Source organism: Scatophagus argus, chromosome 4, assembly GCF_020382885.2.
Source record: "Scatophagus argus isolate fScaArg1 chromosome 4, fScaArg1.pri, whole genome shotgun sequence".
Lineage (NCBI taxonomy): Eukaryota > Metazoa > Chordata > Actinopteri > Scatophagidae > Scatophagus > Scatophagus argus.
The window spans coordinates 9,412,121-9,430,814 of record NC_058496.1 but is presented as its reverse complement, the minus strand read 5'-3'; the positions used below and the strand labels follow the sequence as shown (position 1 = coordinate 9,430,814).

The 18,694-nt window shown below is 40.2% G+C and overlaps 1 protein-coding gene across 2 annotated transcripts in view; it reads right to left on the bottom strand.

Annotated features, from left to right (window-relative positions):
* unc5ca (unc-5 netrin receptor Ca) overlaps positions 1-18,694 on the bottom strand; it is a 173,731-nt gene that overhangs the window by 68,762 nt on the left and 86,275 nt on the right. For both annotated transcript variants that reach the window (XM_046387556.1, XM_046387558.1), the window contains exon 3: positions 5,372-5,515. In XM_046387556.1, coding sequence (XP_046243512.1) covers positions 5,372-5,515 — 144 coding nt within the window. The remainder of the gene's footprint in view (positions 1-5,371; positions 5,516-18,694) is intronic.

Here is an 18,694-nt window from a genome sequence, read left to right as displayed (position 1 = left end):
TATAGGAAGTCGTTCTCTCTAAATGACTTCAGAGTCTCTTTCCACTCAGACCAGTTCTTTCACTGAACTCTACCCTGTCATTTTGATACTTCACAACCTGTCATCATCCTGAGACATCAGACAAGGTCTTTCCATCCACAGTCAACTTTTGAACAAGTAAACAACTCTAGTCCCTGACAGAGCAGAGGCACTCTGGCACTAAAATGACTCATTAGGATGAAAAAATGGCTCAAGGGCCTGGCAAGTATCTGGGTTCAGAAAATAATAAGAAGGGCCATGTTTTTGAATGAAACTGTTCACTGTAAATCCTTACCGGAAACAAATTAAGGTCTCACAATGCGTGTTATCTTTCTCACACTTGGATTGCAGAAAGTAACTTCAGCGCTGTGTGATAAATCATCACTGTGGCCAACCACTTTAACACTCAAGAGTACGTTGGAGTGGACCTTGACATCTGGGAAAAAGCTCAGCGGCTTACAGAGATGGTGAGACATAACCACATGGACACACACCACAGGCTCTCACTATGAAAATGTTTATTCAGTGTTTGAGACCATCATGAAGTCCCTCTCAAAGCCAGAAACCAAGACTCCTAATGATGTCATCCAGCGAAAAAAACACTGAAAGTTTTCAGTGTTTGAAAGGGTGAGTGTGGAGGATGAATGGCATGGGTATTTTTGGTTCATGAAACTGCTAAGCATGCCATACGAATGACTGCTTTTATTGTAGCTACAAGTGGTTTTAAGCGCAACTGAGCGTAGAAGAGTTCGGGTCTAATCGATATTTGGAATCTAACACAAGGAATCCGTGTTAAGCGTTGTTTTCCTTGGTTTACTTCATCAACGATTGAAGGAAAAACTAAATACAGACATTTGCATCATAAACAAAACATCAGAAATTCCCTAACACACATTTTCCAGTTGACACAAGAGGCTGCCTGAGTTTCTGTGACTCCTGATTGCTATGCACACACTTGCCTCAGTGGAAGGTGGCAGAGCAAATTGCCATCACCTGAGCTTTGAGTGTGTCTGGGTGTCTGTGTGTGCATGTGTGTGTAACCTTGACATATTGCTAATCTGCTGAAGGAGGAAGACTTGACCTGATAGCTGCAAGGCCAAAGAGACACCGCATGCACATTTGTGTGTATGTAAGTGTCTGTCTTTTGCTTACCCTGGTGTACGTGTCTGCAATGCTGTGCATGACCAAATGTGACAATTTGTGTGTGTGTGTTTGTGTTCATCACACCTGCTTTATAAACTGGTATTAAGCTTCCTGCACCACCCATAACTCAACTAAAATGCCCTGCTCCAAAAGACCAACAAATCTCTCCGAGATTTAATATCTCTGATTGTGCGTTTGACACTTTTACAGCCTCGACACTGATTGCCATCATCCAGCTACAAACTGTGTATTTAGTTAATGCCTTGAAGTGTTAATTAGACACTTATTAAAACAGCCTGAAGATGCTGGAGAATGAGAAAGATAGCGCCAAAACAAAGAGAGCACGAGTGACAGAATTAAACAATACGCACATGATGAGCAAAAAATCTCAAAGAGGAGGAAACAATGGGAAAAGGAGAAAGAAGAAAATGAGTGGGAAGAGGAGAAGGGAATGCAGGAGAGAAATGCTGAATCGCTACTACATGGTGCAGTAGAAAAGACACTTTGCTCAGCAAGCCTGAGCTGCCAGGAAGCATTTTAATCACAACAGTAGATCCAAATAGGAGCCGAAAGCGGGGTAGGTCAGGAGGTTGGGTCGATCTGAAGTAAAAGGTTATCGCAAGCAGGAGTGTAATCAGATCTGGTTAAGGAAAAAAAAAAACAAAAAAAAAAAAAAAAACTGTTATAACAGAAAGGGAGAAAGTGAAGGACGGAGGGACGGACGAAGTCAGAAGGAAAACACGTACTATACCGAAAAAAGAAGAGGGGAAAAGTAATGTGAAAGAGAGGCGGGATTTCTATCATCTTCCTCCTCCCTGGTATCTACTGCCCCTTCGAGCCTTCTTAGTAGCATCCTCCATCACCATTTCTCCACCTATCCTCCAGCGGAGGTCTTATGTGTGTGAAATTCTATATACCCTGTGTGAAGAGGCTGATTGAAAAAAAGACAAAAAAAAAAAAAAGAGTATGGTTCTAGATATGGCAAATTAGTTCAAAAACTTGAACATTCCCAGTGATGTAAATAAGACCAGATAGAAAATGATTTTAGCTTCCCAGTGATGCAAAGTAATTTCAGCCAAATGTTACAGTAGAAGAGGATTTTTGCTTCCTGGCAGAACTATTCAAACTGAAATTAATACATCATTGAACCAGATTGAAGCAGACAAAAACCAAAAATAAAATAAATAAAAAAAAAACCCCAGCAGTGCGTGAAAACATTAAATGAAAACTGAGGCATGTAAGCTTTGATACACTGTGACTGATGTGGCACTACTTGCTGAGAGCTGATATTAAATGATGGTGTTGACGGCAGGGAAACTGCAAGTCATAGTCTGATGTAGATTTCTCTCACATACACATGTATGTATAGACTCAGGCGTGTGTTCATACATCAACCACCTTGTTGAAAAGGTAAGCCACATAACAATGTGGCCTGAAGTGCTATGTGTGTGTTTTTGTGCCACTTGTGTCTGCGTGTTCACCTCAGAAGCGTGTATACATACACTCGCCTGCATCTGTCTCTCAGCATGTATCAGCGCGGACGTAAGCCAAAAACAGCACATTACCCAGCTTTCATTGCACCCTGAGGAGGACCTATTCCATTCAAGAATGCTATTAGCGGAGCTCAGAAGGATATTTCTGACTGTGTCACTAACTCTCTGCTGACAGACAGAAAAACATCCTCACATACTGAAGCAATGCAGAGAGTAGTGTTGCTCTGTTCTAAATTCAAAGGGTCTCACAAGGCAAACTGAGAATTATGTTGCTGTATTACCACCACGCAGCTGCAAGCATGAACTGTATTGTATAATGTGTGAGCTTCAGTCAGATAATCTTTTTTAATTTTATGAATATGTTATTACTGTATTTGAAATGGGAACGGACAACTGACAGGATTGCCAGCCAGCCTTCATTTCCACTTCTCTCTTGTGCCCAGTGGCAGACAAAACTGCAGAGTGAAAGTGAGGTTTATAGCAATGTGAGGCCGGGGCAGACACAGCAGGCAGTGCCTCCCCAAAGCTAAAGTTAACTGGTTAACTTGGCTTAGCTTGATGGTAGTGATCAGCACGGATGGTTGTGATCAGCACTGACGGTTCGTACTTAAGATTTTCAAAATTGCAGAAAAAAAAGAGCTGTGGTCGCTAATGGGATACCAACACCAGACCTGCAGGCTCTTAGCAGAAGGGGCTAATGATTATACAGACATTTAAAACAGACTGGGGAAAAAAGAAGGGCTGAATACGTGGCTTGCCTTCCACATCTAGTTACCCTCCTCCTCTAGCAGCAACAGCAAGTGGACAAGTGCTGTGGTGTAATTCTTTTTATTGTGCTATATAAAACATGCATCAGAAATAATTTCCCACATCCTGCCACAATGATTGTCTTTTTCTCTCACTTTATTGACATGTCTACGACGTGTGAACGCATTGTAAGCAAGAGTGAATGTAGACATAGCAAATGTAGTAATGCCTGATCTGTAAATATAGTTTAATTTATGAAATGTGAATATGGTTTTATAATTTGTATCGTTTGTTTTATTAGAATGGAAGCCCTAAACTTCTATCATTGGCTTCCTTCAAAAAATAAATAATTACTCATTTACAAAATAAATTAGTAAATTCATGTGGTTATAAACACTGTGCAAAAAACAACAAAATGAAACAACCAAGTCCTGCAAAAGTGAAAACAATAGACATATTTACAGCAAAATACAATAACCTGAGTGAAAAACAAGGGTCAGCATGATGGATTTCTTCCTGCCGGACGAATAAAAACAACCCGGGAAAGCAAGATTTGCAGGGTACATGTCTGTTAGAGTGATGCTGTCTGTTAAAGCACTTCATACATAGACGTGTGCAGTTTGTTCAAAGTGTCTGCTGAATGGACTCTATCAAAGCCCCCGGTTGTCCTTTTCAGAGTTCACTCAAGCAGAGCCGCACTCTCAGTACAACCCAGGTAAACCGGGGACGTGAGGTCGATTTTGTTATTGGCATTTCTTTTCTGTTTGACCTTTCCATAACCTGAGCACTCAGACAAGTCCCAGTTGTCTTATATATCTGAACTGACCAGAGCAATGACGCTTGGAAAACTACTGTTGTGGGTTCAATTCTCAGGCCACTGAAGAGAGCTTTGAAGGAGCAATCAATTCCGTTATATGAGGTTTACGTTGAAAGAACAAACAAGGTTTTTTGGGTTATTTCTATCAAACATCTCAACTCCCTTGCTGCACAGTAGCTGCAGAGCTGCCAAGTGACCATCACTCACAACAAGATTCTACCATTTCTTTCCCCTTGACTGTTGTTTGGGTCTGACAATTCTGGAATTATATCCCCATGTGATCACTGTGCATGCAGCGTTACACTGTAACACTGTCTGTTAGAGTAATATCGAGTCTGGTCGAGTTTAGTCTGGCTTGTGTTCTTTTGGTGACCTTACAGTCAGACTCCCAGTTGTCATATTAAATTCTTCACCAGACCATATCAGGAAGCTGCTGATGGCAGACTTATTGAGCTAAGTGCTTAGAAAAGTTCCCCACCATGTATCATTCAGCGCAAAACCCATTTTTAAAGGTTCTGCCCAAGTTTTTCTATGTGAAAGTGTTTATATTTGAAGAAATTCCGTTATAATCCTTTATTTTAACAAAATGAAACCTTGTTTTGATGTTATTTATGGTCTTAATTTTTCAGCAGCACTCATTCAGTGTGCTCTGTAATTACCTCTCTGTATATTAGTTTTCATTGTTTGCAGTGAGGTTCACCATTCTCACATGGAAATCAAGTTATGGACAAAGAATTGACTGGAAACAAAGCATGAATGTGTTGTTGCTTTTAATCTTATTTTGTTTTTATCACCCTCATTGTTCACTCTGCTAGCGCTGTTTTAAAAGTCTTACTGCTAACACTTCCCACTGATGCTGGTTCACATTAAAAGCACTCCACTGGTGAAACACAGGGTAACTTTTATTATGAAGTGGAAACACAACGTATTTGTTAGCGGTTAGCACTGCCAGCAATTAAGTATGAATTTACAAAACAGCCAGTTTTATTAAATATTGCAACTTTGTCTGAGTTCACCTGTTGTAAAACTTAACAGTTTTACATGAGTGACTGTGTATTTGTACACACCCATACTCTTACGCAGCATGTTTACTCATGTGACAGGATCTTATAATCTTTGCATCTCACATGCACGCTTGCAGTTGTTTACTCACATGCAATGCGAACGTGTGCTTTTCGGCTTTTGGTCGTCCCGGCGGAGCTCCAGGCCACGCACTGACACCAGTAATCTTCAGGACCAAACAGTTCCTCGACCTGCTGTCGTGTAATTTCTATGCTGGCCTCTCGCACCACCAGACCTGCAGAAGAAAGAAAAAGTACTGTTGAGTCATTTGCAAAATCATTTCAGATCTACATTGAAGCTAAACAAGATTTCTGTAAATGGTAAATGAGGCACATGTTCCAGTTTCCAGTCACAGCGAGCCTCCGATACTCAAGAGAAAATAAAATCTGGTGATATGCTTTTATGCTAGCTTAACATGGAAAGCTAAAGCACAGCACAGCAAGTGAATAGAAGCAAGGGATAATCATACAATATCTGCTGCTTTTTTCAAATCCAGGCCATTTAACAGAGTAGATTCACTCTGGATTTAACGCAAACTTTGTAAGATTGTTCGTTTGCACTTCTACCACTTATCTCACTCAGCTCTCCAATTCCCTCTTTTTCTCTGGTGTTTTGAAAGCAGCTCCATGTAAAGAATAAGTGTGAGGTTTAAATAGTTGCACCCCACTGATAGGACTGCAAGGGAGCAGAGATAGAGGAGGTCTGCAGAGATAAATAAGAAATGTGAAGTAAGAAATGTACACAGGATGAACATATGGGAGACGCAGCAGCGGGGAAAACTGTGGAAAATTCATGGCATAAGAAATGAGCGATGAAGGGCAAGAAGTTTAAAAAAAGAAAGAAAGAAAAGAAAAGAAAAGAGGTGAATGAGAAAAAATAGTAGACTGGTAGAAGTAATAGAGAGATGACAGAAGCAAAGTGAGAGGATGACAGCACAAGAGGTGGGAAAGGGCAATGAAATGTGGAAAGGAAAAGGGAAAGGAGATAAAAATGGGTTATAAGTAAAACTATGTGGGGACTAGGGAGTAGATTGGTGAAATGCTCTGAGAAAAGATCTTGACAGTTTATTTCGGGTTCAGCGGTGTTACAAAGACCCAAGCAACAATCTCTATGGGGCACCACAAATCTGACTTGGGCCTATTACTTAGACTTTCAGCAAGTTCTTGCCACTAGAGAAATTGAAAGACAGTTATAGTAAGCCAGCATAACGGCAAAAAAAAAGCAAAAAGTAAAATCCAGAGAGCAGGATTGTGGCAGACTAAAAGCCATTAATGGCTGGCAACAGAAACCCATGAGGGCAAAGAGTAAGAAAGGTAACAAAAGTTTTTGTGGGAGCTAGCTGGGAGATGGGAAGACATGGCTTTTGAGTTTGAAAAAAAAAAATTAAGATTGATAAGAAGAGACATCAAGGGATGGAAATTAAGGGGGGACTTGAGAGATACGGCAATTCAAATACTATTACCGGCAAAGAAATAAGGAAAAAAAGAGAAAAGCTTTTGGAAGCAACTGTGTGTGTGTGTGTGTGTGTGTGTGTGTGTGTGTGTGTGTGTGTGTGTGTGAGGTTGGAGGGGGGCTATAAGGGCGAAGATGGTAGAAAAACTAGTGTGAGTACCAGTGTCTGAGCACACAAGCAAACAAGGGAGATTGTTAGAGCTTCACAGCTTAAATCTAAAGAGCAAGGGACACGGCAAGTGAGATAGAGCCAAAGAAAATGGCAGCTAAAGAGGCAATTATAACCAGCAAGCAATCTAGGACCGAAGTTGAACAACTAGCAGGCAGCTACAATGAGCAAAAAACACACCGCGAGGACAAAAAGGCAAACAGGGACAGGAAGAAGGTGGTGACCAGTAAGCATGATACTGCTGAAGTAATGATGGAAGGTAAGGCAATTAAAGTAAACACTTCAAATGAGCCAGTTGGTTGTGGCAATTGGACTCCAACAAATGTAAAGAACACATATGGAATTGTACAAGAACAGGGCCATGGGATTCAGCAGCACAGTAAGAGGTATGGAGCAAGTTGGTGTTGGGAACCAATCAAGGAAAATCATATGCATATTTTAAGCTTTTGCCATCGCTGCATACATAGCTCATTAAGCTGAAGATCAGAAACTATTATGAGGTTTTTATTAAATCAACGGAGCAGCTTAGAGATTAGCAGAATGCTGAGTTTTATTCTTTGCAATGATATAAACAGAAGGAACAGTAACTCATAATGTTTAGACAATACACATTTAAATAATACTTGGAATCAAATGCACACATTTTTTCATTATTGAATGAAAAAACATGAAATAAGAAATCTGAAAGTAAGTAGTAATGCGTAGAGAATAACGGGTTGCCACAGAAATGAAAGAGAAGCACTGGTGTATTGCCTGCATACAAAAATGGACACTTCACATGATTTGAAAAAGTCATGTTATTTGTAAGCAGGATGCCATTTGCAATATTGCTGCCTCATGCGTCACGGTTGCAAGACCTCATGTGACTAAAAAACTCCATCATGGGAGGATGCTTCTTCTCCAGCAGTGGACTGAAGAAAACTGTGCCAGATAAGGTTTTTTGTGACTTTGTGTTGCAAACCTTTGTATGTAGTCTAAGCCAACTCAAGTTTTACACCTCACACTTGGACTCAGAATCATTTAATCTTTTAGCTTGTTTGAGAGTGGTTCCAGTGTAATTCCAGCTAACAAGAAACATTTAAAAGTTTCCAGAGATGTGCTATTAGTGTAATTTAGCTGACCGTACATTTAGTTGCTCTCATGGCTGGCGAGGTGATTCAAGGTGAATGAAGCCAATGCATCTTTATACACAAAAGAGAATGCTGGGCAATGCTGGGATCTGTTACACAAGAGTTAGGGGTGTCAGTGGGTAAGTAAAAAGGGGGCACGGGGGGGGAGGACAACATAGAGCAGAACAGGGTACAGAGATATGAGAAAACAGACAAAGCGGGAAAACAAAACAAGAACACAAGAACAGGACATATATAGAGAGAAACAGGGAGCATGAAGGAGAGCCAAGTTGTTTTCACAGCGGGTGAAATCAATGGTTGTAATGATGAAATGTGTTCAATCTCTCAGTGAGGGTGAAGGCTGAATCTATACACCAATCTCACACTGCTGGCTTAGTGCAGAAGAAGGAGAAGAAGAAAGGCCAAAACCGCAAGGAAAAGAGGTGTGGTCAAAAGAGTCAACATGCACTTAAGTAATATTTTAACTGTCAGCTTGAGAAAACTGATTAGCAATCAGTAATCAGTGTGCAAAGACTCCCAACAGGGGGCAGGACTGCTGTTGAAGCAGCACAGAGAGATGAAATGGAACATTTCTCTGGCTGATGCATCTCTGTATCCTGACCAGAACAAGAAACTCAAAACCAATGCGAGAAGCTTACGACAATTTGACACGAAATATTGCAAGTTACTGATGCAATCTGAACTATTCCCCTTTTGTGAAGATACAGACAAAAATATTCAGCCACACCTCCGTATTATTAAATTCAGGTGTGGTATGAGGCTGTTTTCAGGGGTTGGGCTCGGCCCCTTGCTTCCAATGAAGGGAAATCTTAATGCTTCAGCATACCAAAACATTTTGTGATGTCACCAAAGTCCCCGTTGGTGTAACGTCAGGTGTCTATATAGCGCACATTTGATTTTTTTTGGTAGTGGTCACAACTTTTCACAAGTTTGATGTGTAATTCAATGCTAGAAGAAATGCCACTCATCCAGATATAACGTTTCATCCAACAGTGTCATGTTTGTTTTCATGTCAAGTGTGAAAATTCCTAACAGCAAACTAAATCTGCCAAACTGTTGACATCATAAATCTGCAACAGATCACAAATATACACCCATCGTCTTCCTGTGTGAAACAGATTCACTTGTTTTCAATACACAGACGTGGGACTAGACAAGGAGACAGAGATACATGTCACTGTATCCAGAGTGTGCTGCTCAAACCAGTAAACCCCAACCGTTTCCACTGTTTCCTAATGCAAAATGCACAAAGTTAGCGTTTCTGGGCAGAAAGTGAGTGAGTTACCTGAGGCTTAAAAAGTCCCTGATCACTCAGCGTCTTATTTTGTTGCTTAGAGCATTCACGTCATTGTGTTACGAGAAGACAAGCATGAGATTCTGGGTCTATGTAGCATGACAGTACCTCACATCAACAAAACCACTGCTGTCAGGTGGGAGAGGTGAGGGGAAAGAAGCAGATCAAAAATGGAAGATGAGAATCAAGACAAGCAGATACTGTCACAAACATTTCTATCAATCACAAAACTGAGCACAATTTTGGGATGTTTCTCTTAAACTGTCAATTAAAAAAAAAAAAGTTTTCTTTTCGGCAAGGGAGTGTGTGAATACAAAAGTGTGTGAATGCGCTTTGTTTGGTCTGGACTTGTTTGACAAATGGGAAAACCAGGCCAAAGAGTAGAGATTTTCAATTAGCTTCATATCCATGCGGGTGTAGCTGTTTATAATACTTGCCCACAAATATTATACCTCTTAGTAAATATGATAAGGAATCTGGTCCAAATAACCTCTGAGTTTCTTCTCCATGTTTTTCAGCAAATTTAAGCCTGAACATATCCGTGAAAAAGTGACACAACACAAAGGTTTGGAGGTTAACCAACTACCGGAAAATAATTAGTGACTTCAGGTAAAATGTGAAAACACTAATGTTGTTTGCCGCAGCTTTGGTGTCAGCAGAGCTGCCACATCCCACAATTAACCTAACAGGAACTCATGGCTAAAACTGCTTAAATAGGACTGAGATTATAATAAAAAAAAATACTGAATATTCATCTCTGTGCAGCAGTCAGAACAAGTTTGGATAATTTTGTTAACAAGAGGCTCTCACTGTCACTGTCTCACTAATTTGTCAGAGCTGAAATTAATGTTCTGTGTCACCGGAAGCTTAAAGACAAGAGTTTCTCATGTTATCAAACCAGAAATGATAAGGAAAGCAGAAAAGCATATTTTATAAGAAAAAAAAAATGGATTTACACGAGTATAACAAAAAGCAGACTAATTTTCACTCAGTTACTTAATCTGCAATGTCAAAACAATTGATGGCTTTGTTATAAACAACTGGGTTTAAATTTAAATAAATGGAAACATTAAAAAAAGCCTTTGTGTTTTTACACTCGATATTATTGGATTTAATTTAAATCTCAACCATCATTAAGTTTACAGAATTTAGGGTTTTAAGAATGAATAATAACTCAGACATTGCAAAGGGAGTTAAACAGTCTGTTGGACGTGTCATCAGTTAGAAGCCGATAGATGTTTTCCTGCCATTTCCCTATCCGTTAAACCCACTCAGTCTGTCCATTTTCTGTCTCTTTTTCATGCATTTCTTCCCACTTCCTTCTCTCTCTCTCTATCCCACACTGCACTTTGACACAAATCCATAGATGAAGACACAGACAAAAACCAGAAATGGACACGGATGAAAGTGTAAAATCTTGATTTCTTTGAATGAAATGAACCAGAGAGAGAAAGAAAAAGACACAGGGAAGAATGTTAGCGAGTCAGGGAAAGGGGGGGGGGGGGGGTTGATGTTAAAAGGTTTAGAATATGAAAGAGATAAAGGGACATGGGACAAAGCACTCAAACACTTTGTGGCGTTTAAATGTGATCAGTGACAGGTCACAGACAGGCCTTTAGGGGGAAAGGAGATGGAATACAGAAAAAAAGTCAACACTGGCTATTATTATTTCATCAGCACCACTGAGGGAGAGAGTCTGACAAAAAGACAAAAGCATGAGGTCAGAATAGAAACATTCAGGGGCTGGAAGCAAGCCATTCAACCCTGCAACAAGTGCTACATCTGTGAAGTGCATAACGTTCCATTTTTGTTTAGTTTCAGGGCGACATTAGAATATTGTTTTCTCTTTTGTACGCAAGATAAGATCAAGACATCTGTCCTACTGATGTGTTTTTTAGGCAGCTCATTGAACGCCAACCAGCTCCAGAGGTGTTGCTCAGTAGCGAGACGGGACTATGACCTTCCAGTGGACGAGCTGCAAGCTTCTCAAAAGCTAATAGATGCGAATAAAAATAATAAATTAAGGGCAGATAATTTTTGGCCTAAAAAGTTAGAGAAAGAAAGGAGCCCTTTTCCATGGTGAGAATCACTTGCTGACCAGTGGCCCGTGACAAAAGAAGGAGGAAAATGTGGCTCATAAATTGCTAATAATATCATGAAGCAAGTAATGAGAAAGCAGTTTTTAGGCGCTGCGGTGTCCTGTTGGAAACATACAGCAGTGAGGACACAGACAGGCACTTTAATTTGTCCAAGGAAAAAAGACTGATAAATGTCCTTGTAACATATTATTCAGGCAAATTTGTCTTACTTAAGAACTAGACATCTTTGTGCGATGGATTTAGACACCTACACTAAATAGATCTGAGTTATAGCTGAAGTATATCTCAGTGGAAGCAACTCCTGATCTAATTAGAGTCAAACACCTATGGGAGCTTTTGGACTGACCTTTTAAATCATCACTCTTCAACATCATCATCAAAGTACCACACAAGGGAATATTTGCACCACCTATTATTAAGACAATACACACTGTGTGTTGGATATTATGCAAAACAGGTTACAGTATGAAAGCACAATACTGATCAACGTTAATAGTACAGACTGTAATGAATATTCTAAAATCAAATCATACATTTGCTCAGTTGGGTGATTCATTCAGAAATGCATTTCATGACACTACATGTTGCATTACCTGAAAGCCCTTTTTTTTCTCGTAAGATGACTACATTCATCTTACGAGAAAAAAAGCAAAAAAAATAGAGCTGAGGGGGGCGGGCGGAAGGGTGCGGAGGGCGGAATTGAAAAAGCGAAATGACAACAAGATGAGGGGCATTGTGAGAAAGTGAGAGAGCAAGGGTTGAGTGAGTTCTTCGCCTACAGAGGGAACTCATCCAGGACATCGACAGAACAGAACCACCAGTCTGTGACCAATTGAACACTCACCACACACACACACAGTCCACGGTGTGTGTCTATGTGTACACTCTTAATGGCTCCCACTCTGACAGTGATTGATCATCACAGGTCCTCCTGGTCCATGTTTGAATACTTCTGCTGCGTGTGTGTGTGTGTGTGTGTGTGTGTACTTATATGTGAACGACACTGAGCATGCACACTTGTGTCCTCCAGTAGCTTTACAGAGGCAGTGAACCAGGACATTTCAGGACACGAGAGAAAAGCAAACTCACACACACAAACAAGCAGACTCACACAAACAAGAGAGTAAGGACACACACAAACACTGCATTTTCAGACGCACACACAACTTAACACGAAACAAAACATTATCTGTCATACACAGCACAAACACAATCAGCCAATAAACAAATATAGGTACAAAATCAATACACGCACAAACACTAAAAGTCACCGACACCGAAGCTAATTGACATCCTTTATAAATCTTCATGGTTGTTAATAATTGAACAATCTCAGTATAAAAGACAGGCAGAGACAGATAGAAAGACACAGAGAAAGACAGCAAAGGAGATGAGACACGGGAGGAAGAGGAAAAAGGTAAGAGAGCTAAAGGAAGGTGGAAGAGAATGAGATTTGTGCCAGAAAGAGAGGGAGGGAAAGAGGAGAAGAGAAACATTAGTAGGAACAGAAAGGAGGAGAGACGAAAGAAAAGTCGAGAAGAAATCAATACGAGTGAGATGGCAGCAAAGGAGGGAAAGAGGTCACAAATCACCTAAGCCAATACTGCGTGTGTGTGTGTGTGAGTGTGCGTAGATGTGAAGTCACAGGTCAGTGCTAGCAGACTAATAACCATTCACACTTTGGCTAATGGAGACAAAGTAAGTAACCTAGTACACAATATGTCATTAGCACACTTCAAGGCTAATGGAGATATACTGAGGTCGTACGCACGTTGTTTAAGCAAACACTGGAAGTGCCCTTCACAATAAGATATGCAATCTAGACAAATTATGCTGGCTCTCACCTTAAGTCACATCAGTTCAGATGGAGATATGGTAAGCATGCTTTAGCAAATGCCACTGCTAATAATCCTACTGTATTAAAATGCCTGTCTTGACGGAGGCAGCAAGAAAAAAGGTTTTGGTTCTGAGCACATTATTAAATGTTCCTTTCCTGCTTTGCTTGAGGTGCATCGAGGGGCCCACTGGCGTGGAGACCCAGTGGCAGGTTGAGTTAACCATGTTTGTCAAGGATGCTGTGACAGGCAGAGGAGCATCTAAGGGAATCAAACCTGTTCCCTCCAGTTGGAAACTGACCTCAGTGACCCCTGGGCCATCCTACTGCTCCCTCCCCACTTCCTCCTCCCTCACCCCCCCATCCCCGCCTGTGAACTCCGTCTTACTTACTCGCCCTCCAGATGAGGCTCCATGTGACCACATTCCAAGTAATTTATTGAACTGTCAAGAAGCTCACATAGCGACACGTTCTGTCAGTTATACAGAAAACAAGATGTGCTTGACATCTTATGCTAAGCATTATATCCAAAATATCCAGTCTGTATCAAAATTACCCAGACAGGATTAATTATTTATACATACAAAACCAGCAAATGTGATCCTTATGCTACACCTATTCTGCTACAAATATAAATCTGGATAATTCTGATCTAGAATTTCAAAATACTGATCCCAGTCAAAATGTATTCTAGTGCAGAGCAAAAAGCAGGTGGGAAGTGAATACAGCATTCAGCACAGATGTGAGCACAGACTGTGAAAAGTAGTATAATTGGGGCTAACAACAGTATTCCACTATTTTTTTTTTTTGTTAAGGTTTTCAGTCTGTCATCGTTACTGTCTATTAATGCCTTCGCACTGAATGCAGTCGAGCAAGTTCCTTATTTCATTTCTCCATGGACCTTTTTAAATAAGGGTATAAAGAAACAGTATTTCCTGAATTAGAGGACACTTAAAAGCCTCGTCATTTTGCACATCAGAATTTATTCTGATTGGACTCTTCGCAAAATAAATGAGGCGGCGAATTGGTGCCTCATTCTTTGCAGATATGATTTCACATATTTTATGATAGGCATGGATAGGGTTTGCATTGATTCTCACAAAAAAAATTATGTGCTTGTATTCATTTAATCTAGATTTTATTTTAAAGTGACTGTCCTTCATCTTGTAGAGTTGTCATAGCAGGAAAAGCAGGGGTGGAACAAATAGCATTAATGGCTGCTAGTTTCTCTGAGTGTCTCATTAATCCTCTCCAGTGAGCCAGCATACACAATACCAGGAGACAGGGAACACTAACTGAAATGGAACAATTGTTAATGTTATCAATTATACCATTGCATTTCCTGCCTGTCAAAACATGTCAAAATGTATGCCACGAAAAGGTCTATTGTGATTATGAACAATTCCAGTTTTATGATGCCCTATGGCTGCTAGAATTTATAATAATGCTTTATGATTGTAAAGCATTGAGCATAAATGTATTTAATGCAAGGCATTCACACCAAGGCTGGCACATTTTTGTTGTAATTTGCATTTCAAATTTTGTATCTACTGTACGTTATTTTTGTTTTCTTTCTTCTTGATTCCTGAGATCAAACGAATGACATGTTTCATGTGTTTAAATGGATTCTCCTGTTTCTGCAAAAAAAAAAACGAGAAACACAGGAGGAAAGAGAAAGACGGAGAGAAAGGAGAAGAAAACAGCAGGATTCATATCATCTTTCTCCTCGTTGTGACTCCCTGATATCTGTTGGCCTTTCCAGCCCTCTCAAAGGCACCCTCGATCAGCATCCCTCCATCACCCTACTTCTTTTTTCTCAAGCTCAGGTTTTATCTGCCTCTGCCTTCTCCAATTTCAGACAGTGGAAATCAAGAGTCAAGCACAAACCAGCATGGAGCAGAGAGAAAGAAAAAGAAAGAAAGGGGGGAAAAAAGAAAGGGAGATGATGGGACAGAGAGGGGAGAGAGTGAGCAAGAAGACAATAAAAACAGTATGTGGGCCATACCTTCTACCTTCTAGCTGTGTCTATAAAACAGCAGGAAACAAAGAGGAGAAAACATCTTATGGAGTTAAGGTTTTCACGCAGATAAACAGATGAAGAGTGCACACACACTGTGCATCCATCATTAACAGGCCTACAGTAGCTTTTAATTCACTGCAATTATGTTGCATAGTGTATCTAGCATTCATAATCTCTTTATAATTTGTTGTCTTTTCTTCAGAGGTTCCCTGCAAATAAGTCTATTTTGTTGTTGTGTGTTGGGGTTTTTTGCACAGTAATCCATTGATCTGAATAGATAAAATCAATTTAATGATCAATGACCACAGCATGTCTGTTTCACCATTTCTATCCAAGCACCTCTGCCTTCTAAATATTCAAAGTGAGGGCTAAGAAGGGCAAAGAAAAAGATGATGAGGCATAAATCACAATAATAAATCTGCAGTGCTGAGATATTTCAAAAGAAAAAAAAAAAGAAAGAAATGAGGCATCAACTGACAAAAAACATACCATGTGCAAACAATGTTGTCACAAGACAGAATACTGGGGTAACATGGAGGCACCTCACTCTGCTGCTCTTGCTACGGCATCATTAGCTGCTGTGTTTCAATGTTAGGCTGAGAAAATGTGCATGCGGGCTGAAATTCAATCGCACTGGTCCTTCTGGGAGATGCAGCGACTTAAACCAAGAGTGAGCAAAAGAAAGGAATAAATCCATCCATCCATTTTCTATACCGCTTATCCGTCAGGGTCTCGGGGGGGGCTGGAGTCTATACCAACGGGCAAGAGGCGGTACACCATGAACTGGTCACCAGTCAATCACAGGGCTGACACACACTCACACCTAGGGGCAATGTAGAGCAGCCAATTAACCTAATGTGCATGTTTTTGGAGGAGGCCGGAGCACCTGGAGAAAAGCCATGTAGGTACAGGGAGAACATGCAAACTCTGCACAAGGGCCCAGACTGGGATTCGAACCTGGAACCTTCTCGCTGTGAAGCAACAGTGCTAACCACTGCACCGCTGTGCTAGCTAACCTGAAAGCCTATCTCTATCAGACAGAGTAATCAGTAAATAATATATCGTTGTCCAAAGAATTGATATGTGATCATACCATGATGAAACCTGCTTTTTACACCCTTAATGATCAGTTTAACTCAGAGATAAACTAAATCCATCTCAAAATAGTGTAGTTGTCATTTTCCTGACATCCCAGGGCTCTCCAAACATCAACTGCGCTTACTATTGCATAATACCCCCAGTTTATTTATTTATTAATTACATCACATCTGCATGGATTACAATGTGCTTATGAGATTAAGAGCACAAAGCCAGCCAGCAGCTAATCAATATTTTAAGTGACATTATGAGAGCTTTATACAATATAAATTAATAATAAATTAAAGCAGATCTTAAGCAGTCCAAACTAAATGCATGATCTTAACCAGGCCTGGGAGCTTTGAGCTTTCAACTCAAAAAGAAAACTCTAAAATGAATTAAAAGAAAAATTAAAAACTAAAGTTTTGTAGAAGATGATACACTATTGCTTAATATGACTGCAACACATCCATCAAAACCAATAGCAAGAATAAAATGGACTTGAAGTTGATACACAGATATTTTTTTTTGTCAGTTATGCTGACTGATTGATCCTGATCCTTCAAAGACCTCATAAACAGTATGAGAGCCAAGTCCATGGGTTTTTAATTGAGCAGAATTTTCTCTCAATGAGGCATTGTGTGGAATCCTGCAGCTAGCAAATGAACGGTTGATGGGAGGCTAATAAATGTCTAGCAGCTGTGCCTGATGTCAGTAATGAAGACTGAAAGATGAGGAGAGAAAAGTGAGAAGAGAGAATGGAAGGAAGACAGTGGATGCTGATAGCAGATACAAACGCTGTATGTCTGTCAGCATAACATGGGCAACCTCAGGTTATGGCCAGTTAAAATGGCGTTAAGTTCAAAACATCTCTCACATTTCACTTACGGAAAGCCTAGAAAGACTGCAAAATAAAGATGTGTACAAATTTGGAGAAAGAACTAAAGAGATGAAGTCACCTTCTCATCTTACTAGATGAAAAATACAAGACCTCCTCAGGGCTCCTAAAGTTTTAAGGAGATAAAAGAAAAAAACAGGAGAAGAATTAAAAAAAAAAAAAAAAAAGAACTCGGAAAAAAAAAAAATCAAATTTGAGACTGACACAAGAGATGAAATGAAAACAAACAGAGGACAAGAAAAAAGAGAACACGATAAAGACAGAAAAAGCAAGAAAGAGCAATGATTAAATATTCAGAGAGATCTGAGGATGGGAGAAACTAAGGAAAGAGATGAAAAAGGGATCAAACTGCTCAAAAGAAACATGTCTCAAGACCCAAAACAAGTCACACAAAACAATGAACAAAGGTTAGGAGTGGACTACCAGTATCAGCACTGTAATCTGATTCGAACCCTCCAACAGAGACCATAACAATATTTTTCTTCCTCTGTTGTATTAAGACTTTTCTTTTCCACTGTGTGCATCTCTGTGTGCATTTCCATATTTCACCTGTTGTTTACTCTTTGCAGGTTTTGGTGTATTTATTTTCCTCCTTCCTTGACTATTCATGTGTGACAGCTGAATCAGGGGAAACATCAAACCGTACTGCTCAGTTGCTACTGTCTTGGGTTTAACACTGCAGCAGACATACTCAGAAACCAGGACACCAAAGAACACACACACACACACACGTATACATATATTTACTCACACAATGTTTGGCTCCAGGGTCTGCTTTGTATTACAATGGGAAATCTTGGGTGGGCAAGTTGATATGTCAACTTGAGATGAGACAGAATCAAAAGTTCTGCTTGCTCACATCGCAATGCAATGTAGACACTCACAAAATATCAAAGCGACTGAGTGTGCACATAAAATACATACTGTGTATTTTGCCTACATGCCTCAAGACCAAAAAGCTTAGCAATCCAAACACCAACATCCTGATTTGTGCGACTCTTGACCCCTCTGTGTATTTCATTCAGCAGGTACTATATATCAGGAGTTTTCCAACTGTTTTCAGCCTGTATTTAATCACCCACTCTGGGGACTCGAGCCCATTAACAAGCAGGTGGAGACCCATAATCTGAGCTCACGTCAACCTTAAGTCTAAGAAACTGGGTTTCGTACGTCTTTGTCATCCTGCCAAAGCACAACAGCATGATTCATCATTACCTAGCCAGCAGAGAAATACCATGTGCTGTCAAGTGACAAGTGTGGAAGTTTGGCTGCAGTCCAGTACATCACTGTGGATCCTATTAAACTGTCCTGTGACACTGCGGTACAGCACTGGTAGTGGGGCAGCTGTGTACACAGTCACCCAGCTTTCTGCACAAATAACTAAACATCTGATTAATAGGTTTAACCTGTTTGCTTACAGTGCACCGATGAGGCAACCTGG